The sequence below is a fragment of the Rousettus aegyptiacus genome, unplaced genomic scaffold (assembly GCF_014176215.1).
Source record: "Rousettus aegyptiacus isolate mRouAeg1 unplaced genomic scaffold, mRouAeg1.p scaffold_m13_p_4, whole genome shotgun sequence".
NCBI lineage: Eukaryota > Metazoa > Chordata > Mammalia > Chiroptera > Pteropodidae > Rousettus > Rousettus aegyptiacus.
In genome coordinates, this window is record NW_023416307.1 from 138,484,132 (window position 1) to 138,504,828 (window position 20,697).

Sequence of the window (20,697 nt, forward strand, 5' to 3'; positions counted from 1 at the left end):
GTTTAAAATCATCAGGAAAGGACAAAACCAGCTTTCTGCGATATTTTCAACATTCCCATAAACTGTTTTAAAAGGAAACTGTGATGTCTTTTGATTTGTTAACTTGGTGTAAAGATTTTTCTTTTACATGTCGAGAATAGATTTGTATCTTTTAAAGTACTTAACAAGTAGAACAAAATAAAATATTCAATTAGTAAGAAAACAAACGGCTGATATTTTCCTTCTCTCTTCACTTTTGTGTCTGTTCATGCCTTAGAATTTAGTGGCATGGTTCTGCTGTGTAAAGTCTGTGGGGACGTGGCATCAGGATTCCACTATGGAGTTCATGCTTGTGAAGGCTGTAAGGTAAAGCATGCTTTTGTTTTCCTTAAGCTACTGATTTTGGGATTAAAGACATTGGAGTTAGAGTTGCCAGTTTCGGCAGTTGCTACTCTGGGAGGAGGAGAGAAGTCAGCTCCTCCTTTTAAAGTCTAAAGCATTTTACGTAGTGTATAAACATAACTTGTTTTGAAAAATATATTTTTAATTCAGTGAAAGTATTTTTTTTAAGATTTTGATGAAAATAAATTTGCTCTCTGACTCGAACTTAATTACGGTATGAAAGCAAGTGCACGGGTGCTAATTTGTTATGTTTCAGGCTCTGTTCTGGGAGGTGGGGAACAGCGGGGAGCAAACCAGACAAGGCACTTCTGCCATGTTGGGACTTAGTTTAAACCAAACTTCGAATAGGTTTCTGACATGATGTTCTGACATGCCAGGTGCTAGGAGTTGGGAGAGATTCCTAGATACTTATAAAAATGTGGTATCTTTGGAAGTAATACCGAGTAAAAGAGACTTGAATGTAAATTTAGGGCTTGGGAAAGCTCATTGTAAGTTTAGTTGACTATTTCATAAGAGTGTCTGTCAGATAATTCCAAGTGAGATGGTCTGTACCTCCTACTTATTCCAGAGAATCTCTCTGTCTTTAAATCTGGCACAATCCTTTCTCCTGAGTATCAAATTTAACATGGCCAAGACATGTGCTCTTGCTGTATCTGACTGAAGGCCAGAAGCAGAAATTTCATTTGGCTGGATATGGTGGGTGAGCAAGAAAATGAATGTACATCATGAAAGAAATGTTTTCTAGGGTGGCTTTGAATGAATTGTGATTTTGGTAGCTCTTAATGGCTGAGTCACTTAACAACACTAGTTAGTATTTTATATAGATGTAGCATTTTTCCCCACCATTTAAAAAATTTTATAAACACTTTTTTTCCTCTCAAAAATGTGGAGTAACTGTAAAGCAGGCATCATTCTCACTTTATAGCTAGAGAAACAAAAGCATAAGCGAATGTGCCTAATTGTGTATTCTTGATAAATACACATAATTGTTCTATGCTCTCTTAATAGTGTGTCTAGCTCAAATAGTGTAGTGTCCAGTTATAGTGGTGCAGTAATATTTAACTGTTGCATCCCACAATTACTAATATAGATTCATGAAATGTGTGGTTACTTATGATATTCAAGGAAACTGGAGTTTAAAATAATTTTGGTAATTGTGTTCTTGACTTTCCTGTTCTCCTTGGAACTATTAAGCTGGAGATCTTTGAATATCTATCACAGAGCATGCACACAAATTATTTGTGCAGTAAAGGCAGTTAGTTATTTGTAGGCACCTAGCTGGGAACTGTCTTTGGATCATTAGTTGATCTGTGGGTTTGTGGTGTGACACTTCCCTGTTGTTGACAAGCAGCTGGGAACCTCTGGCACATGTAAGTAGGCCTTGCTGGTATCAGCAGGTAATGATCCAGGAAAGAACAAGCTCTTCTGGCATGATCCCTGGTTCTAGTGAGGGAATTACAGCTCTGGAACACATTTTTTTTTTACTGTCTAGTCTTGAAACATCAGTCATATTTCAAGAGTTTTGGAATTCGTATGTAATTAAAATATGAGCTGGAAAATGCGGCTGCAGGCAGGGGCTGGTGACAGGGTAAAGTGTAGGATAAGGGGTGCTTTGGCAAGCACCAGGATTCTTCAAAGGGAAGAAAAAGTTTTGTTTGGCTAGTAGGTGTAGGTGCTTACTAGTGCTAGTAAGAATCCAGTTAATTTTGTGTGTCAAGATTATATTTCTTTTTGTTCTAGGTTAAAATTATTTCCTAGGTATAGTTAGTAACATATTGGATAGTTAGACGTGGGAAGTGGGTGCTTACACGCATGTTTCTAAGTGAATGGGTACATCTTCCTTTGTTCTTAGGGTTTCTTTCGGAGAAGCATTCAGCAAAACATCCAGTACAAGAAGTGCTTGAAGAATGAAAACTGTTCTATAATGAGAATGAATAGGAACAGATGTCAGCAGTGTCGCTTCAAAAAGTGTCTGTCTGTTGGAATGTCGAGAGATGGTATGTTCCCAGTTTAAAGAGCATTCTTTCTTAAAGCATATGGAGCTTGGCTTTTATTCCCCAGCATAATCCAGAGCTATAAACCAGTTATCAATGGCCCTCTCGTGCTTAGGGTGAAGCAGACTTTAGAAAACACATTTTGATGTCTTGTAGGATGCCAAATTCATTAAAGTCAAGTTTTAGTGACATCACCCCAGAAACAGCTTTTGGCTCACTTCTTTTTTGTTGCTTCTTGTAAAAAGACCCATTTTTTCCCTATACGATTTGAATACTCTTCCCCCCCCCAAAAAAAGGTTTTAGTTTTTCTGATACAGGAATCCATGACTCTTTCTCCCTAATTTTTTAGCATTCCGATGAACCTTTTTCTCCCTATGCGAATTATCTCCATTGCTTTCTGAGCCCTGAGATGATAACGTGTTTTTAGGGTGCAGATTCTGAGTACACCGAAAGGACGTGTGAAATTGAAAGAAATATTAAGGTCTGGAATGGAGAAGGTTGCTCAATTCTGGTGTGATCCATTCTCATAGAAAATAAAAGTTTTAATTTACAGTACTGTTAGTATTATCTGTGGATGACATCACTTTATTGTATTGTGCTTAGGGAAATCATCTTTGGATAGTCTGATTCTGTTTTAAGTAACATAACAGGAGTAAGAGGTTTTCAGAGGAATTAGTTAAATTGGGCTAATTAAGAATTGCTAAGAATGAACCTCATTTATCTAGGGAAGGGTCATTTAAACAGCCCCTTAGGTTACTCTAACTTAAATATCTCAACGTAGAAATACAGTATTGCAATGAGGAGCTTTTTAAATAAAGATTTCAGCAATTAATGTTTTGGACTTTTAATTGCCGCAATTTTTTTTATAGAACTAGAAATAGGAATCCAAAGTTGATGGATATTGTGATTGCCCCAAAAGAATAAAAATGGCAATCACTTGTGAAGGAGAGGAAGCAGAGGTAGAGTATGAAATATGATGAAATTACTTGTCTGATAATGTCAGAGACAATTAGATCAGTAAGGCTTTCTTGCTGGGTGGGTATATTGAATTATTATTATCTCTGTAAAAGATTAGAAAGATTTTTGTTTTTTTATTTCCTCAGGGAATGTTGGAGACAGACAAATTCTAAGACTAGCCTCAAATAATGGAGGATGAACAATTTCATTTTTTTTATTTCATTGATTTTAATTAAAATCTAGCAAGTTTATTTTTTGATAACTGCATTTCTATTGACCTTGGTATATTTTTTTCTAAGATTTTTTTTTTTTTTTTTGAAGAAGCCAGTAAGGAGCAGATTATTTAATGTTGAGTATTGTTGGGTCTTGAGAATAAGGCTATGAAAATAAATTGACAGAGATCAGATATTCACTTTCTTTAGTACATCAAAAACAACCTGTAAGTTTAGAATAATTTGGGCCAGAGACATATAGATACTCTTTAACTTATATGAATAGAGGCCATAGCTATTAGAGATAATTTTGTGTTATCCTTTTGTATAACAGGTCTTATTTAGAATATAGATGTTAAATATCTTTTTCTTCAATAGCTGTTCGGTTTGGTCGCATTCCTAAGCGTGAAAAACAGAGGATGCTAATTGAAATGCAAAGTGCGATGAAGACCATGATGAACAGCCAGTTCAGTGGTCATTTACAGAATGACACATTAGTAGAACATCATGAACAGACAGCCTTACCAGCCCAGGAACAGCTGCGACCCAAGCCTCAGCTGGAGCAAGAAAACGTCAAAAGCTCTTCTCCTCCTTCTTCTGATTTTGCAAAGGAGGAAGTGATTGGCATGGTGACCAGAGCCCACAAAGATACCTTTATGTATAATCAAGAGCAGCGAGAAAACTCAGCAGAGACCTTGCAGCCCCAGAGAGAACGGATTGCCAAGAACACGGAGCAATATAATTTAAATCATGATCATTGTGGCAGTGGGCTTAGCAGCCATTTTCCTTGTAGTGAGAGCCCGCAGAATCTCAATGGACAGTATAAAGGGAGGAATATAATGCATTACCCAAATGGGCATGCCATTTGTATTGCAAATGGACATTGTATGAACTTCTCCAATGCTTATACTCAAAGAGTATGTGATAGAGTTTCGATAGATGGATTTTCTCAGAATGAGAACAAGAATAGTTACCTGTGCAACAATGGAGGGAGAATGCATCTGGTATAGTGAAATCATTTTTTTTTCCCTCACCTTGTATCAAGGAAAGCTTTGAAGGTTTTCTTTTACGTGGGGATATACCAGCTTCGAGGGTGGGAGGGGAGTGTCAGAAAACCTAAGAGATTTACAAAATCAGTTTTATGCAGTATTTTAGGTCAAATGCTTAATAAACATTATTTGTCAAATGACCTAATTTCACACAGAGTTAGGTACAAGCATGTGATTTGATTGATACTGTGATTGGGATTAGGATTTTATGTGAAATATGGATCATGCAGAATTGGTCCTTTAATTTTTAGAAATCCCTTTCAAAATTTAAGCATTCTGATTAATCTCTGCTAGCTTTGAGATTTTCTCTTAGGGCTGATCTTTTAGCCTGTCACAGCCTGTAATTCAGTGATTTATATGGAAAGAGTTTTCCTTAACCATTATAATGCCAAAAGGTCTTTGGATATAGAACATGGATGTTTTTTATTGTGTGAGAATTTAGGAATATTTTAATTTAATAGGCTAGCTTCTAAGGATTTTCTCAGATGTCATCCTATGAGATGAGTTAATGTTATATCATTCAAGTTTTTTTTTTTTATCATCAAATACAACCATCTACATGAAAATACAGTGTTTATATTCAGCCAAAATTTCATCAAAAACATCAGTACCACACCATATCCAGTTTAAATCATGAGGTCCTTTGATAGTGCTTGGTATTTTCTACAGCCAGGTAATTAAAGCCTTCTTCTTCTTTTTTTCCCCCCAAAATAGTCGACTCTAACCTAGTCTTTATATTAGACTTTTTGGTCACTTGCAAGTATTTGATCCCATGGATCTGAAAGGTGATCTTATATTTTATTAGACTTCGTGGCTGCCTTAAGGAGGGAAGAATCTGTAAAAGTTTAGGTTCTAATTTTGTGATATTCCTCATGGTTATAGAATCATTCCGGAATTCCTGGATCTCCTTTGGATCTAGTGAAAATTTAAAGGCTTATTTTACTAATAGAGTTTACAGTGCATATTTCATAATCTTTTTAGCATTTTTATACCTTCTTGGCATCCTAATTTTTCCCTTCCCCATCCCCATTTAGAAGGTCCACCTTGTATCATCTCCAGTCATTGTTCCCTAACTAAACAAGTGGAAGTCAGTGTTTATGAAATTAAACGGTTAGGTCCTTTTTAAAAAAGTGAGGCATCACTTTTTTTTTTAAATTCCTCTTTGAAATTATAGTATTGTAATTGTGCCCATTTAAAGAAAAGTGAGTTTTGAAAGTAGGCTTGGGTTCTAGGCCTGTGACTTCTAGCTATATTTGGATAAGTCACTAAACCTCTTAGAGTCAAATTTTTGCACCTAAGAAATGGTAATTTTAAGATCTGTTGCAAGTAACAGGGTTGACAAAATAAACCTGTGCAACAGGTATTTGAAATACCTCCATAAGGACTTCATTTTTGTTTAGGCTACCTCTTTCATGATAACAAGTTCATTGTTATTTAAATTTGATTTCTATAAGGCTTTCTATCAAAAGACCATTAGCAAAAGAGAAAGTGCTATAATCAGTAGTATCTGAGGGTTATTTTCATGTTGGCTTTTCTAGTGATTGAGATGTCACTTTTGAAATTTCTTTACCACCTCTCCCATTTTAAGAGCTTTTCTGTTTTGTGTACGCTAGGTTTGTCCAATGAGTATGTCTCCATATGTGGATCCTCATAAATCGGGGCATGAAATCTGGGAAGAATTTTCAATGAGCTTCACCCCAGCAGTGAAAGAAGTGGTGGAATTCGCAAAGCGTATTCCTGGATTCAGAGATCTCTCTCAGCATGACCAGGTCAACCTTTTAAAGGCTGGAACTTTTGAGGTAGGTTTTGTTTACCTTGAACATGGATATAGGACATAGAGTGTTTTATCTTCATTCTTTCTAAATAAGTGTTTGTAGTCCAGAGGCTGATACCATGAACAAAAGAATGAGCATCTCAGGATTTTGGGAAAAGACTAGTTGAGTCCAGAGTTACTTAGGACTTGAAATATAAATACTTGTATGTCTTCTTGGGAGAAGTGTCTGTTCAGATCCTCTGCCCATTTTTTTAAATTGGATTGTTTGTTTTTTTGTTGTTGAGTTGTATGAATTTTTTATATATTTTGGATACTAGTCCTTTATCTGAGATGTTTGCAAACGTCTTCTCCCGGTCAAAAGGCTCCCTCTTTGTTTTACTGATGGTTTCTTTTGCTGTGCAGAGGCTTTTTAGTTTGATAGTCCCATTCATTTATTTTTGCTTTTACTTTCCTTGCCCTTCTCCCAAGAAGACATACAAATGGCCAACAGAGTAAAATCATATGAAAGGATGCTATTACGGTAATACAAATCAAAACTGCAATCTGATACTACCTCATACCTGTTAAAATGGCTATTATCAACAAGACAATAGTGTTGGAGAGGTTATGAGAAAAACCCTGCTGGTGGGAATGTAAATTGGTGCAGCCACTATGAAAAACAGTATGGAGTTTCCTCAAAAAAATTAAGAATAGAACTACCATATAACCCAGCAGTTCCTCTCCTGGGTATCTACCCCCCAAAATTGAAAACATTTATCTGTAGAGATGTATGCTGATTTTCATAGCATTATTCACGGTGGCCAAGACACGGAAACAAGCAAAGTGTCCTTCAATAGATGACTGGGTAAAGAAGATGTGGTTTGTATATGCACTGGAATATTACTCAGCCATAAGGGAAGATAAAATACTGCCATTTGTGACGTGGATGGATCTTGAGATTTTCATGCTAAGCGAAATAAGTCAGACAGAAAAAGTTGAAAACCATATGATTTCACTCATATATGGGCTATAAAACTGAAAACAAACTAACAAGACAAACAGAAACTCATATACAGATAACAGTTTAGTGGTTACCAGAGGGAAAGTGGGGAGGGAGGAGTAGATAAGGGAAAAGGGGGTCAAATATGTGATAACAGAAGGAAATTTAACTTTGAGTGGCGAATACAATGCAATATATGGATGATGTATTATTGAATTATACACTTGGAACCTATATAATTTTTTTAATGTCTCCCTAATTAAAAAAATATATATCAATGTTCTACATTCCCAACATGTGAACTCCTGGCTCTAGTAATGCTTTCAGATGTGGCCTTGGTAGGTTCTCCAGAAGAGCAGACACCTACCGAAAGTATAGTCTGGAGTTTACTCTGTTCAGCATAGACTACAAAAGGTAGATAGAATATGGTTTTTGTCTTTTAGGAGAATGTAGAACATTTGGAGGGTGTATCAGATGTCTCTTATTTGCTACCTCAGATTTTCTTGGCCTCACCTCGTTCTAGAATCCATGGCTACTTTTTCTACTCTAGCTTCTCTTGCTGTGATGCATTCTGCCTGGGCTTGGGGCAGCCATTGTTGTCTACTGGTCCAGACAGTTCCTCTCCTTGTGCTTAGTTAAGTGTCTCTTACCTGTCTGCTCCAGGGCTTCCCTGCTGCTGAGGCGTGAGAAGCCCCAGGACTTGCTAGGAGCTCACTTAGGCATGATTCTGAAATACAGGGTGGTAGGTGGGAAGGTCATGTTTGATCAGTGGAGAAAGGGAGCCAGGGGATATCTTTTAACTTATCCCTGGATGGTCCCACAAGATCTAGTTCTCAGTTTGTTTTTTTTAATTTTAAAAAATATTATTAGTTTTAAGTATATAGTACATCGTTTAGATATTTATATAGTTTATAAAATGATCCCCCTAATTGCTCTCTCTCCACCTAGTCAATACATTAATGCTAACTGCATTCCCTATACCGTGCTCCCCATCTCTGTGACCATCAATCAGCTACTAATTTGTATTTATTTAACCCTTCACCCCATTCTCTCAGTCTCCCAACCCTCACTCCCCTCTGTCTGTCACCAGATTGCTCTCTATATTCGAGTCTGTTTTTGATTAGTTTGTTCTTTTTGTTCCTTAGATTCCACATATAAGTGAAATCATATGGTATTTATCTTTCTTGACTTATTTCACTCAGCATAATAACCTCTAGGTCCATCCCTGTCTTTGCAAATGGTAGGATTTCAGTTTTTAATGACTGAGTAACATTCTATTGTATATATGAACCATAACTTCTTTATTCAGTCGTCTGTTGATGGGCATTTAGTTTGCTTCCATATTTTGGCTATTGTAAATTGTGCTGCCATGAATATTGGGGTACATAGATCTTTACAAATTATTGCTTTGGTTTTCTTAAGATAAATACCCAGAAATGCAGTTGCTGAGTCAAAAGGTATATCCATTTTAAATTTTTTGAGAAACCTCTATACTGTTTTCCGTAGTGGCTGTACCAATTTGCAATCCCACTAACAATGTGTGAGGGTTCCCTTTTCTCCACATCCTCACCAATACTTGTTCTTTGATTTATTGATGATAGCCATTCTGACAGGTGTCAGGTGATTTCTCATTGTGATTTTAATTTGTGTTTCTCTGGTAATTAGTGACCTTGAGTATCTTTTCATGTGGAGAAGTATCTGTTCAGGTTGTCTACCTATTTTTTAATTGGATTGTTTGTTTTTTTGTTGTTGCATTGTATGAATTCTTTACATATTTTGTATATTAATCTCTTATTAGAGGTATTATTAGCGAATCGTTTCTCCCAGTCAGTTGGTAGTCTTTGATTTGTTGATGGTTTCCTTTGCAGTACAAAAACTTCAGGTGTTCTTGATGATAAGCTCAGTAAATACTGCTAATATTGGCTTTCTTTCCTTCCCTGTCATTCCTTTTTCCTCATTCCTGTTTTTGCATGTGCCAGTGCACATCCCACACAAACTTTTGCTGGGGTACCTGGATTAGAACAGAGAGGCCATATTTACTAATAAATGAAATCGCTATGGTGGTGTAATTCAAAAGTAACACCTATAGTTTGAGATCTTCAGCTTAAAGAAAAACATTAGACTTAATATTTAAAGCCACATCAGTTATTAAGTTCAGATCACCCATTTTTGAGGTTAGGTAACCATGGCCCAGAGATGTGAAGAGACTTTTCTTGGATTACCAGTAAGTTCATAACATAGGACCAGAACACAAATCCGAGACGCCAGAAAACCTGGGTTCTTCTACCTTGTGCTTTGTCTTGGGATTGCTGTGTTCTAGACTTAGCACCATCTGCATTGAAGGTTCACCCTCTTTTGGATTGTCTTGGGTAAAATAAGTCTGTTCTTGGGAGCATTGCACAGGGAACGTGTTTGGTCAGTGTTTCGCTGATCATGAGAGATATGTGACAGATGTCACCATTTGATATAGTGGAGGGAGGCTGCAGGTAAGCAGTGTTGACTGGTTTGGTTTGGATTTTGATTATAACTTGGTGTCTAAAACACTTTTACTGTGATAGTTTGTGTATTATCTCTTGGGGTTAGGGTTTCTTGAAGTAGTCTAATTAGAGTCCATCCCCTCTGTTTGCCTTGGCTGCATTTGGTGTTTTGATGTTTCCAAGTGTTACCGCATTGAAATATTGCTCTTTTTACTTGGGGCTTGGAGACCATGTGATATCCTTGGTAGCTTAGTTTCTTTAGTGTTTTTGCTAAGGCCTAGTTTCAAATTTCCTGGCATTATTGCCTGCTTTAATTTTGTATTTGCATTTCAGAATCTTTATTAATAGAGTTTCAGAGTATCATAGGACTTAAGCATTCTGCCACTGGTGGCTAGAATTTTTTGCATGTTCTTGGAATATTTATTGCTTTGGTAGAGGATTTGCCTTAAGGAAATGATTCTGGGTGAAAATAAAGTCAGTTTTTCCATTATAGCTTTCTTTTATATGTAGAGTGCTTTTTACTGACTCGAATGCTAAGTTATTTCTTAGCATTACTATTGAATTCCAAATACATTTAAGTCTTTTTCTTTTTCCAGGTTTTAATGGTACGGTTTGCGTCATTATTTGATGCAAAAGAGCGTACCGTCACCTTTTTAAGTGGAAAGAAGTATAGTGTGGATGATTTACACTCAATGGGAGCCGGGGATCTGCTAAACTCGATGTTTGAGTTTAGTGAGAAGCTGAATGCCCTCCAACTTAGTGATGAAGAGATGAGTTTGTTTACAGCAGTTGTCCTGGTATCTGCAGGTAAGCCAGCTGGTTCAAAATTGTGCCACACCTAGAATATAGTGACCAACTGTGAAGAAGGTGACAGGTAAATAGATTCCAGCAAACTCTATGGCATTAAGGAAGATGGTAAACTATGTTAATCTGTTTTTGAACAATTAATTTTTGTTATCATAACAGTAAAAGTCAAAAGTGCTATATAAAAATAAATGATGTTTAAATCTGGGCCTCATATTTACCACTCTTAGTCTTTAGTTCTTTTTAAATAATTTTTTATGTGTCTAAGTCTTTTTTACTTGGATTTAATTTTTAGAACACTGTATATCTCCAGGTAGGTGGTTCCAATATGAATCTAAATTTTAATTAGAATATTATGTGGGTTACTTGAAAATGTTGAAATCAAAATGTATTAGTGTGATTTGTTACAATTGGTGAATTATGAGTTGTAGGGGTTCACCCAGCTTCGCCACTGAACTTTACGTGTGACTTGGATGTAAGTAATTTTATCCTTTTGGGTCTTACTTTTCTCATCCTTTGAAAGATAGAGATTGTACCTTGAATGAGTCACCAACATTTTTGAGTCCTAATATTTAATGTTCATTTATGAGGATAATTGATGATGTTTCTCAGTTTCCTTACCACCTTGCATTATATTGCAGTTATTTCTGACCAAAGTATTTCAGTTCACACTATTAAGGCAAAAATTACTCCCAATAACAAATTTGAAATTGAGACACAGCGACTTTTCTGGAGGCATGTAAATAAGCGTCTCTAATTTTCATTTAAACATTTGTTGAGAATTTTACAGTATTTTGGTATGACATACTTTAAGCTTTCCATTTGCTTCCTACTGTATAAAAGTGTTAGGCAATATGAAAGTATGAGTTCTGACCCCTGCTTATGTGGCTAAACTATAAATCAGTAACTCTTAAGGAGAGTAAGTTCTTTGTTTGTCATAAAGGGACTGTGTATCAGTGGTATAAATAAAGACTTATGCCATTCGGAAGCATAATTTGGCTACCTAGATAGCTAAAGGTGCACTTATGTGGCAGTCGTGTGGAAGGTCTGTGTCAGTAAGGGGACAGAAACTTCCTGTTTTCTCAAGAACCTTGTAATGCCTCTAGCATTTCACAGTCTCTTGATAAGCAATTAGTAATGGTTTGAGTTAACATCAGATTAAATAAATCTATTATTGTGCAACTAAAGGTAACCCATACTTGTTAATTGCTTTATATGATGAATACGCTTTATGTGCTCGGTGCTCGGGGAGAGTGGGGAGAGAACAAGTGTTGAGACATAAGCTTGTTCTCAAAGCATTTATGTTCAATTTTAGAGACAGAACTAACAAAGAGCTTTATGTACTAAACTGTGATTCTGACCGAGGTAAAGAGGAAGGAAGGAAAGGAAGTAAGATGAAATCATCTGAGAAGGAAAGATAGAAGTGGAGCTGGAATGTGAAGGATGGATTATTAGCTTTTCCAAGCAAAAAAATGATACAGTGATGTGAGAGAACATGAGATAGGGCAGGGGAAGAGGCCACAGCCTGAATGGGGTACAGAAGGTTTGCAAGGTAGGGGAGTACCAGGTTATGGAATGACAGCCATGAGACCTAAGCAGAGTTTTAATTGAAATGTGGGGCAGTGGAAAGTCAGTGTAACTTCTTCAGGGGAAGAATGATCAGGCATTAACACGGCGATGCTTTAATATCAGGTCCACATTTTTATCCTGGTTAGATTTGACAGATAAGTCATGAGAGCTGGAGAGTCGAGTTGAGAGGCTGCTGAAATAACTTCAGGAATGAGGTCGTGGAATGAACTCTTCTGAAATAGGTTGTGGCAGAGGAGCTGGGGGAGGAGGGACACTGTCCCCGAGGTAGTTCAGAGGAAGAAATGAAGGCAGAGGGCCGAAGGGGAGCTCTGTGCCAGGAACTGTGCTACTTGCTTCATTTGTATTCTCCACTAGGAATGTTATTTTTGTTTTGTTTTAACCTCCTTTTGAAGAAGACTTGTTTTGTTTTATGACCATAAGAATAGTATGGGTTCTTTGAAAAATTAGAACATTTTAAGATGAAAATAAAGATGATACTATCACTACCAAAAAATCTCACTCTTAACATTAGGAGTTTCTCTCTATCCATTCATTCACCTGTCCATCCATTTATCCACTTGACTGCGTATTGAAATACTAAGTGGAAAACAGGTTATAAAAGAATATTTGCATTCTTATTTGTATAATGTTTATATATGAAGATACACAAGCAACACATACAGGCAGAATTCCATGCATTTTAAAATAACATATTTTCACTTAAATGGATGATAGTGTTCATGTCAAATTTAAATCTTTACCACTTAAAAGAACTGTTATTTTTTAAAGCAGAATCTAGTCAGGAAAATAAAATTCAGAAACTACAGAAGAATATTAAATAAAAATTTCTTTTTTCTTTTTCTACTCCCAGCTTGTTCTTCAGAGAACTAGGTTTCTAACCATCTTTCTTTTTGATTGTTCTGATGGTTGCCCATCCACCCATCCAGCTATAAATACTATGCTTATACCTCTTTATTTAGTAGGTAGAACTCATAAATAAAAGTACCCTCTCACTTTCTCCTCTCAGTTTTTTTTTCAGTTACTTTATTGGTTTTATTTCTAATTTTAATATGCTCACATTCTTTGATCCTTCACTTTTACATAATCTCAGTTTAGATAGACTCTTCTCATTATACAGGGAGATAGCACCTTCCTTTCTTCATATCCTGGCTTCTTTTGCTATATTTACATTTCTTTCTATTACTGTGATTCTTTTCCATGTTTTATTTATCGGTTGATTCTAAAAATTGAAAAATAAAAAATTAGTGCGTACAGTGTTATGATTATGTAAATAGTGCTCGTAGTGGGGGTGAAATGGTAGACAAGGAAATATAAATCTCTGCCCTAAATTTGTGCCACCTTCAGGAGGAACGTTCCAAGTATCAGGTAACAAATGGATTATTTATTTATATTTTCTATAATTGCTCACAATTATAGTTTGCATTATATTTAAAATAGCTTTTTGTTTTTCTTGGAATCTACAGCTGCCTTCTGGTTTTTGTTTTGGTTGTTGTCAAAAGAAATGCTAGCTAATTTCTAGATCTCATTATGTAGTTTTATCCCCACAATAGATCTCTGATGTGAGCTAGGACAGGCTGTCTTCAGTTACACATGCAAGGAATTTGAGGAACAGAAGGATTAAATAATTTACCTAGGGTCGAAGTTTTAATAATTGGCTGAGCAGGCAGTTGAATTCCTTCAGTCTAGCTCCAAAGGCTTTTCATTATACTTATTGTTAACAGAATAGCTCTATCTGCTAAGGGAGGGAGAAATCTCAAACACCATGTTTTCTCCTGAGACTGGAAAAATCTTGATACTACGGAGGAGGGTAAGGGAATTATACCTGGAAAGTAAATTTTTCAGATTGTGTGAAATGTTAACAGTCATTTCCAATGGAAGATTAGGGACTGGCATATAGGTGTGAGACCAAGGTTCATGTAGGTAGGCTTTTAGTTGTCCTCGTAGAGGTTTTTGTTGAAGGAGTTTAACTTCCTTCCTATAGGAAATGAGTATACATAAAGAGATTTGGTGAGGAGTTCCGGCTTGGGAGAGGAGGGATGAAGAACCAGCTAAGAAAGTAGAAGATAGATGTAGCATGACTTAAACTATATAGTGTAGCATTTAGTGCATCATTCAGAAGATGAATTTCCATTTCAGTATATGTATTGTATTGTTGCAATTTCAAGAGGATTGTTGTTTTACAATCTAGCTAGATTTGTAGTTAGGTCATTTGGACTTGAAATCATGAAATCCTGGATTTAGATATCGAGGTTTTAGAAAAATTTAACAATGTTTACATTTTCAGGTGTAGGAATCCATTTCCTTGAAGTTGCTGAGTTGTATAGAGAAGCCTAGCTTATTCAAACACAAGATATTCACCAGAAGACCAACCACTTGTTGTAATACTGTTTCTAACTCAAATATCCTCCCTAACTTTTTGTTTCTTTGCACACTTAGATTATTTTGTTTGTGGGAATCACTGTCATTCTTTCTCAGTTTTTGGTATTGTGCATTACTGATGATAAGATGGAAACCATTTTTTTTTTTCCTGCTAAAATACAAGCTTTCTAAAGGAAAGAATTTTGGTTTGTTATGCTCACCGTTAATTCCTCAGCACATATCGCAGTAACCACCTATATTCAATTAGTGTTCGGTAAATAAATTAGTAAATTCCAAGGATGTTAAAACACTTACTTGAATATTAAAGGCAGGGGAGATTAGAAGCATTACTAAGGCTTTAATTTTGCAAAGATGACCCTTCTGGCTGTATGGCCGAGGTCAAACGTCAAGAAAAGAGGTCTTTTGCCCATCTTAACAATTTTGTCTGAAAAATTATGACCCCTCCCCTTCCTATTACATAGTTGTAGTAGTAATCTAAATTTACTAAGTGTAAGATAAACCTATTTTCATCATTTTTTTTCTGCATTTGGAGTTAATCAAACTTTTTCTACTTTACTATTAAATTTTAGTCCTTATTCTAAGTATTTGCACTGCAGATGGCCTTTTTTAGCTACCGGTTAAAACGGAAGACTTTTTCAGTCTTGTAAAAATGAGAAGAGGGGTAAATGGCCAGAGAATTTTGCTTTCTTGGAGAAGTCTTTTTCTTAACTACAGCTCCCTATACTGGAAGCTATTGAATATTTCTTGCATACTCCTGCCTCCCGTTGTGAAGGAAAGAAATAACTATTGCTAATGAAAAAAGTCAGTGGGCAAACAAACATTGGCTTGGCTAATTTTAAGATACTTTCTATTATTGCTGGTTTATACTGAATTATTAAATTATTAACATTTGTTCGATGAGCTTAATGAATACAGTATGCTAAATGAAAGTAAATGCAGGTTACTTATAACTAGGTATTAAAGTTGTATAGTATATTAGCTATATTACTGCATAACAAGTTACAGTATATTTTAATAACTTAAAAATGCATACATTTCTCAATTCCTGAGGGTTAGGAATGTGGATGTGGCTTAGATCCGGGCCTCTGTCTGTAGGTTTCTTAGGAGGTTGTAGTCAAGCTGTGGGCTGGACTGTGGTCTCATATGAAGGCTCTACTAGGGAAGGATCTGCTTCCAGGCTTATACATGCAGTTGTTGGCAGGATTCAGTTCCTTGCAAGTTGCTGGACTGCGTGCCTCAGTTCCTTGCTGGCTGTTGGCTGGAGACCTCCCTCAGTTCTTTAGCATTTAGACAGCTCCATAGGGCCACTCACAACATGGCATCTGGCTCTGTGAGTGAGTGAGTGTGCCTCAGATGGAAGCTGCGTTCTTTTTGTAATCTAACATTTTATTAGTAGTAAGTCAGTAAGTCTAGCCCACTCAAGGGGAGAAAGATAAGCAGGGACAAGGATACCAGGATGTGGGGACCATTGGAGGCTATTTGAGAGGCTGTCTGCCACACACGATAACATACAGATGTGGATATATTCCATATGAGGTAAAAATATATTTCTAAACTACATCATTCATTTTATTTTACCAATTAGAAGCAGTTGGAAGTAGCAGATGACATCTGATTTAAAAAATCAGAATCTAGATTTTTTTGTGAACAGAAATACCTAAGCACTAAAGAATTTTCATTTATCAAGTGGACTGTGATATATTTATAAAAATATCTTTCTAGAATAATAAATAGCTACAGAAATTTGCCACTGGGATTTTTGAAACTTTGCCAATTATCTTTTGCCTTTGTTCCAGTGTATAAAACCTTGTTTTGAATTTATTGAAATTTATGAGTAAGAATTATATTTATATTTAATATTAATAATATATCCTCTCCTTCATATCTCTCTTTTCCTTACTCTCCATTAGATCGATCTGGAATCGAAAACGTCAACTCTGTGGAGGCTTTGCAGGAAACCCTCATCCGTGCACTAAGGACCTTAATAATGAAAAACCATCCAAATGAGGCCTCTATTTTTACAAAACTTCTTCTAAAGTTGCCAGATCTTCGATCTTTAAACAACATGCACTCTGAAGAGCTCTTGGCCTTTAAAGTTCACCCCTAAGGCCTTTGTTCATTTAAACACAAACTGATTCATGCTAACTGTACATTTCGTGCTAAAATGCTTATTTATATGTGTATATCATACGTGGACATAGAAAAGACCTTTAAGACAATGCGAGGTTGTAGGCCATCTCTGTGATCATGCAGTAGCAGTTTGGGTGGAGATTTCTTCAGCCGTGATTAGACGTTGACCGCATTTCCATGATAGACCAATCAGCTGTGTCGCACTTAAACTGGAGGAGTTACACTGAATTATAGTTACACTGAATGTTAGACTTTATTTCATCTGCCAAAACCAAAAACCATTTCAATCTCCCTGTGGTATAACTATAACGCACAATCACAAGTATATGAGGACTTAAAAATTAATCTTTTGTGGTGGAAGTTCTATTGTGTGTTGGAAATTTGATCTCACCACAAGACTATTTGATCTAGTAATTGGAGATTGTTAGGAGGTTTTCATATCTCTGTCTTACTCTGCCGCCGTTAAAGAGTGATCCTGGCGGGTTGTTGGTTGTGGAAAATGAGAATTGATAGTGTTCCCAATGCCCCACCTCACAGAGATACTAAAAAATGTCTATAACGCATATTTACCTCTTGGGAGATAGGCACTATGTAAATAAGGTAAAAATTTTATTATAATTATTCATTATAATAATCTTATTTGTAAGCCTTTCTGAGAAATCATTTCCCAGTCCACACCAATCTATTATTCAGGGTTCCTGCATACGTGTGCGATGTTGTCCTGGCACACACATACTCAAAGTTTATGGGTACATCAAATGCATAGTATGTGTACATAATATGTATGTGAATATAGCTATACGTAAATATATTTCTTCACAATATTTTAAACTGTGAAGAACTTTATCATACAATAAACTTAAGAGGTGTCAAAAGACCCAAATTAGGTGCATTTTACCCATTGATGACATAACCATTGCATTAAATGTTTAGACAGTAGAATATTGAATTTATGTTCTATTTTTGTTTAAGCAACACTTAATATAAAAGTGCAACAGGCAATCGAGTCCAAATTTCAAAAAATATATATTTTAGCGTTCATCTTTAGCAAAATCTTTGGTTCAAGGTACTAGTTGTTGAAAAATTTATTCAGATTCTTAAAAAAGGTTGCATTGCTTCCCCTTATACACATGCTGCGGCTTGATGATAAATATTTTTATTCTTTTGGAGAACCAGTCAATGTTTAAGAAAACTGTTTAGTATGTTGGTGTGTGTGTGCATGCGTGTGTGTGAGTGTAAGAGAGCGAAAGAGAACGAAAATGTGTTCTGAGTCCACTTTTTTTTTCCCTAAATAACACTACAGGGATTTTGTCAAATTAGATTTAGTCTATTATTTGGAAACTCATTTAGTGCATGACCTACAGGTTTAGAAATGGGATAGTCTAAGACATTTCATTCACATTTCTAACTTGGGCTTTATTGAATAGATAAGATTAACCTCTGTTTATGGCAGTAGGAGAAATAGCCAAAGTTGGGGATTTTATGTATGTTTTTCTGTTTACCTGGAAAATAGCAATTAATTGGGACTTTTTGGTAAAGATTGCCTTCTATGTAATTTTTTTGGATTATATAAAATTGTGAAAATGAAAAGAGCCCACTTTACTATACTCAGCCTGTTCCTTTAATGACATGTGAGCAGAATGCCTTATTTTGTAATCTTGTTTAACTCGTTGCTACGGAGACTTGAATTTCTGTGGCACTAGTTAAGTAAGTTTAAAAAAAAGTTAAACCCTCTCATTATAAAGAGGGAAGGTGATGGTGATGTCTGTAATACAATATAAACCATAATTGTGATTTACCTTAAATAGGTATGACTTTTATGGGATATACAGTATAGTTTTTGTGAATTCTTTACATGATAGCATTATCTTTTTATAATTTTTTTTTCCTAAGATAAATGCATAGTTTTCTTCTGTGGGGGATAGAAACAGCTTTTTGAAGTAATACTGAAAACCTCAAAGATCATGTCGATTCTTAATTTTTGCCTTTTGCATAAGCCTCTTTGTAACATGTATCTTTAAAGTAATTACTAAGTCTTTAGGAATGTGTAACCAGAACTATGTTAGCATTGCTTATAAAACCTTAGTTAGGTTCAATATATACACGTATACATCTATGTATAGGTATATAGATTTGCATTTTGTCTTGTAAAATTTTATTTGAATGAATTCTTCCTTTAGGTAATGGGAAACAATTAATAGTTCATCAGCCACACAGAGCGTTTCTACATTTGAAAATAGCCCAATATTGAAACTTCTAATTCTCAAATTAAACCAGCAGCCTATTACAAGCACATTCTTTGATTGAGTCATAAACTTACTAAATGCAGAGAAGACAACCAGTTTAGGAAACTTCCAAGTGGGTGGGACACTGTTGATTGATTAATAATGTACTGTATTAAGTGATGCTTTAACTCTGATTTTACATTTTAAAGTTAAAATTCGGGCATTATGTCAGCAAACTTAAGGGCATTATGTCAACAAGCTAAAACTTTTTTTTCCTGTGCTTTTAATGTATCTCTACACGATCTGAGAGGCTTCAAGCTTTTAGAGAGAAATAGCTGAGCGAAAGGGGGAAACATCTTGGGATGAAACTTTTCTTAATGGTGACGGTTTAATTATGGGTTAAAAAATTAGGAAATTTCAGTGGATTAAATATAACTTCCATATCTACATTTTAAGAAATTACCATTGTAACTTGATAAGATATGATTTATTTCATGTGAACATTGCAAAGCAAGGTGTAGAAACTCAGCTAGGTTTATTACTGTGCACGAGAGTAAGTACCTATCTCAATTATTCTTTTTCTTTTCCAATATAAAGTTTGCTGAATGTACAAGAAGAGTTTATTGCTTAGGATATGAAATTTTTTTTTAGGGGTTTGGGGGGAGGGGCTCTGTCAGGAAATGACCTAAAAACAAAGATTGTCTTGACTTGGTCCAAAATAAAACTCGAAGCTTATTCTTGAACTAACATGGAAAAATAAAATGGCTATTGTTTAAAAAAAATGACAAATATATTGTTGACAAGATATGAATTAAGTTTATTTTCTACCAATTGCTATTGATGAGGACATGGATAATACCTTCATGTTTCTGAAAAGTAATCTGTACACGGGGGGGAGGGGATAATAAATATTTCTAACCAAGTATGGTTTTTGGTATCTTTTTATCTTGACATTTTTGTAAGACCATTTATAATTTAACATACTACTTTCCCTTGAGCATAACAGGATCTCTTATGTAAATCTCCAGGTCAGCATAGGGAAATGTCTATAGGCAGAGCTTTTATTGAAAGAAGCTTTTGAAGTTTGTTTAGCGATGCCAGCAAGGATTATTGCCTTTTTCTAACATGCCAGCTGCTGGTGCTTCGTGGTATGTGATAAGGTAATCTTTCTAGGAAGGAGACAGAGAGGAAGGGGAGGTACTTGATCTAGGAAAAAGTCAGTCTTGGCCACGAATGGGATAAAGTGCCTCAGCAAGACATTCCCCCTCCTTTTCCCCTTCTGAGGAGTCGCGCCATGCTGGCAAAGTTAAGGGAGCTACTTACATCAGCATCTGCTGTGGTGGTTTCCCAGTCCAGTGAAATCCACCACTTCTCTGTGAATATTAATGTTTGGTGGGAGAAATGGACTTCTTGCTGAAGGAAATTTGGAAATGCTGGGAAAAACAAGGTCACCGAGATGTCTGCGTCATCTAATGAGTTAATGTAGTCATGAACCTTTTAAGGAAGGGTTTAGTGGGGTGCAGTTTTTCCCAAATCGCCTCATCTTTTTTCTGTGCTGAGCACTTCCTAGGGCTCCTTGGACGGGGTACTTGCTGGGAAAAAGTAATCCACTTTGGGTGTTGATCAGGATGTTGATCATACTCTGTGGATGATCTTAAAATTTACATTGTACTTTGCCCTGTTTTTACACTGTATAATAGGAAACATTGAGCTTAATGTGTGGGTGATGGAAAACAAAATAGATTC

The 20,697-nt window shown here is 35.8% G+C and overlaps 1 protein-coding gene across 3 annotated transcripts in view; it reads left to right on the top strand.

Moving 5' to 3' along the window:
* The window catches only part of NR1D2 (nuclear receptor subfamily 1 group D member 2), a 29,243-nt gene extending 9,369 nt beyond the window's left edge, over window positions 1-19,874 (top strand). For all 3 annotated transcript variants that reach the window (XM_016124890.2, XM_036219016.1, XM_016124891.2), the window contains exons 3-8: window positions 257-345; window positions 2,234-2,378; window positions 3,923-4,548; window positions 6,207-6,392; window positions 10,420-10,630; window positions 16,507-19,874. In XM_016124890.2, the coding sequence (XP_015980376.2) occupies window positions 257-345; window positions 2,234-2,378; window positions 3,923-4,548; window positions 6,207-6,392; window positions 10,420-10,630; window positions 16,507-16,703 (1,454 nt within the window). In that variant the 3' untranslated portion in view covers window positions 16,704-19,874. The remainder of the gene's footprint in view (window positions 1-256; window positions 346-2,233; window positions 2,379-3,922; window positions 4,549-6,206; window positions 6,393-10,419; window positions 10,631-16,506) is intronic.
* Window positions 19,875-20,697: the final 823 nt, after the last annotated feature.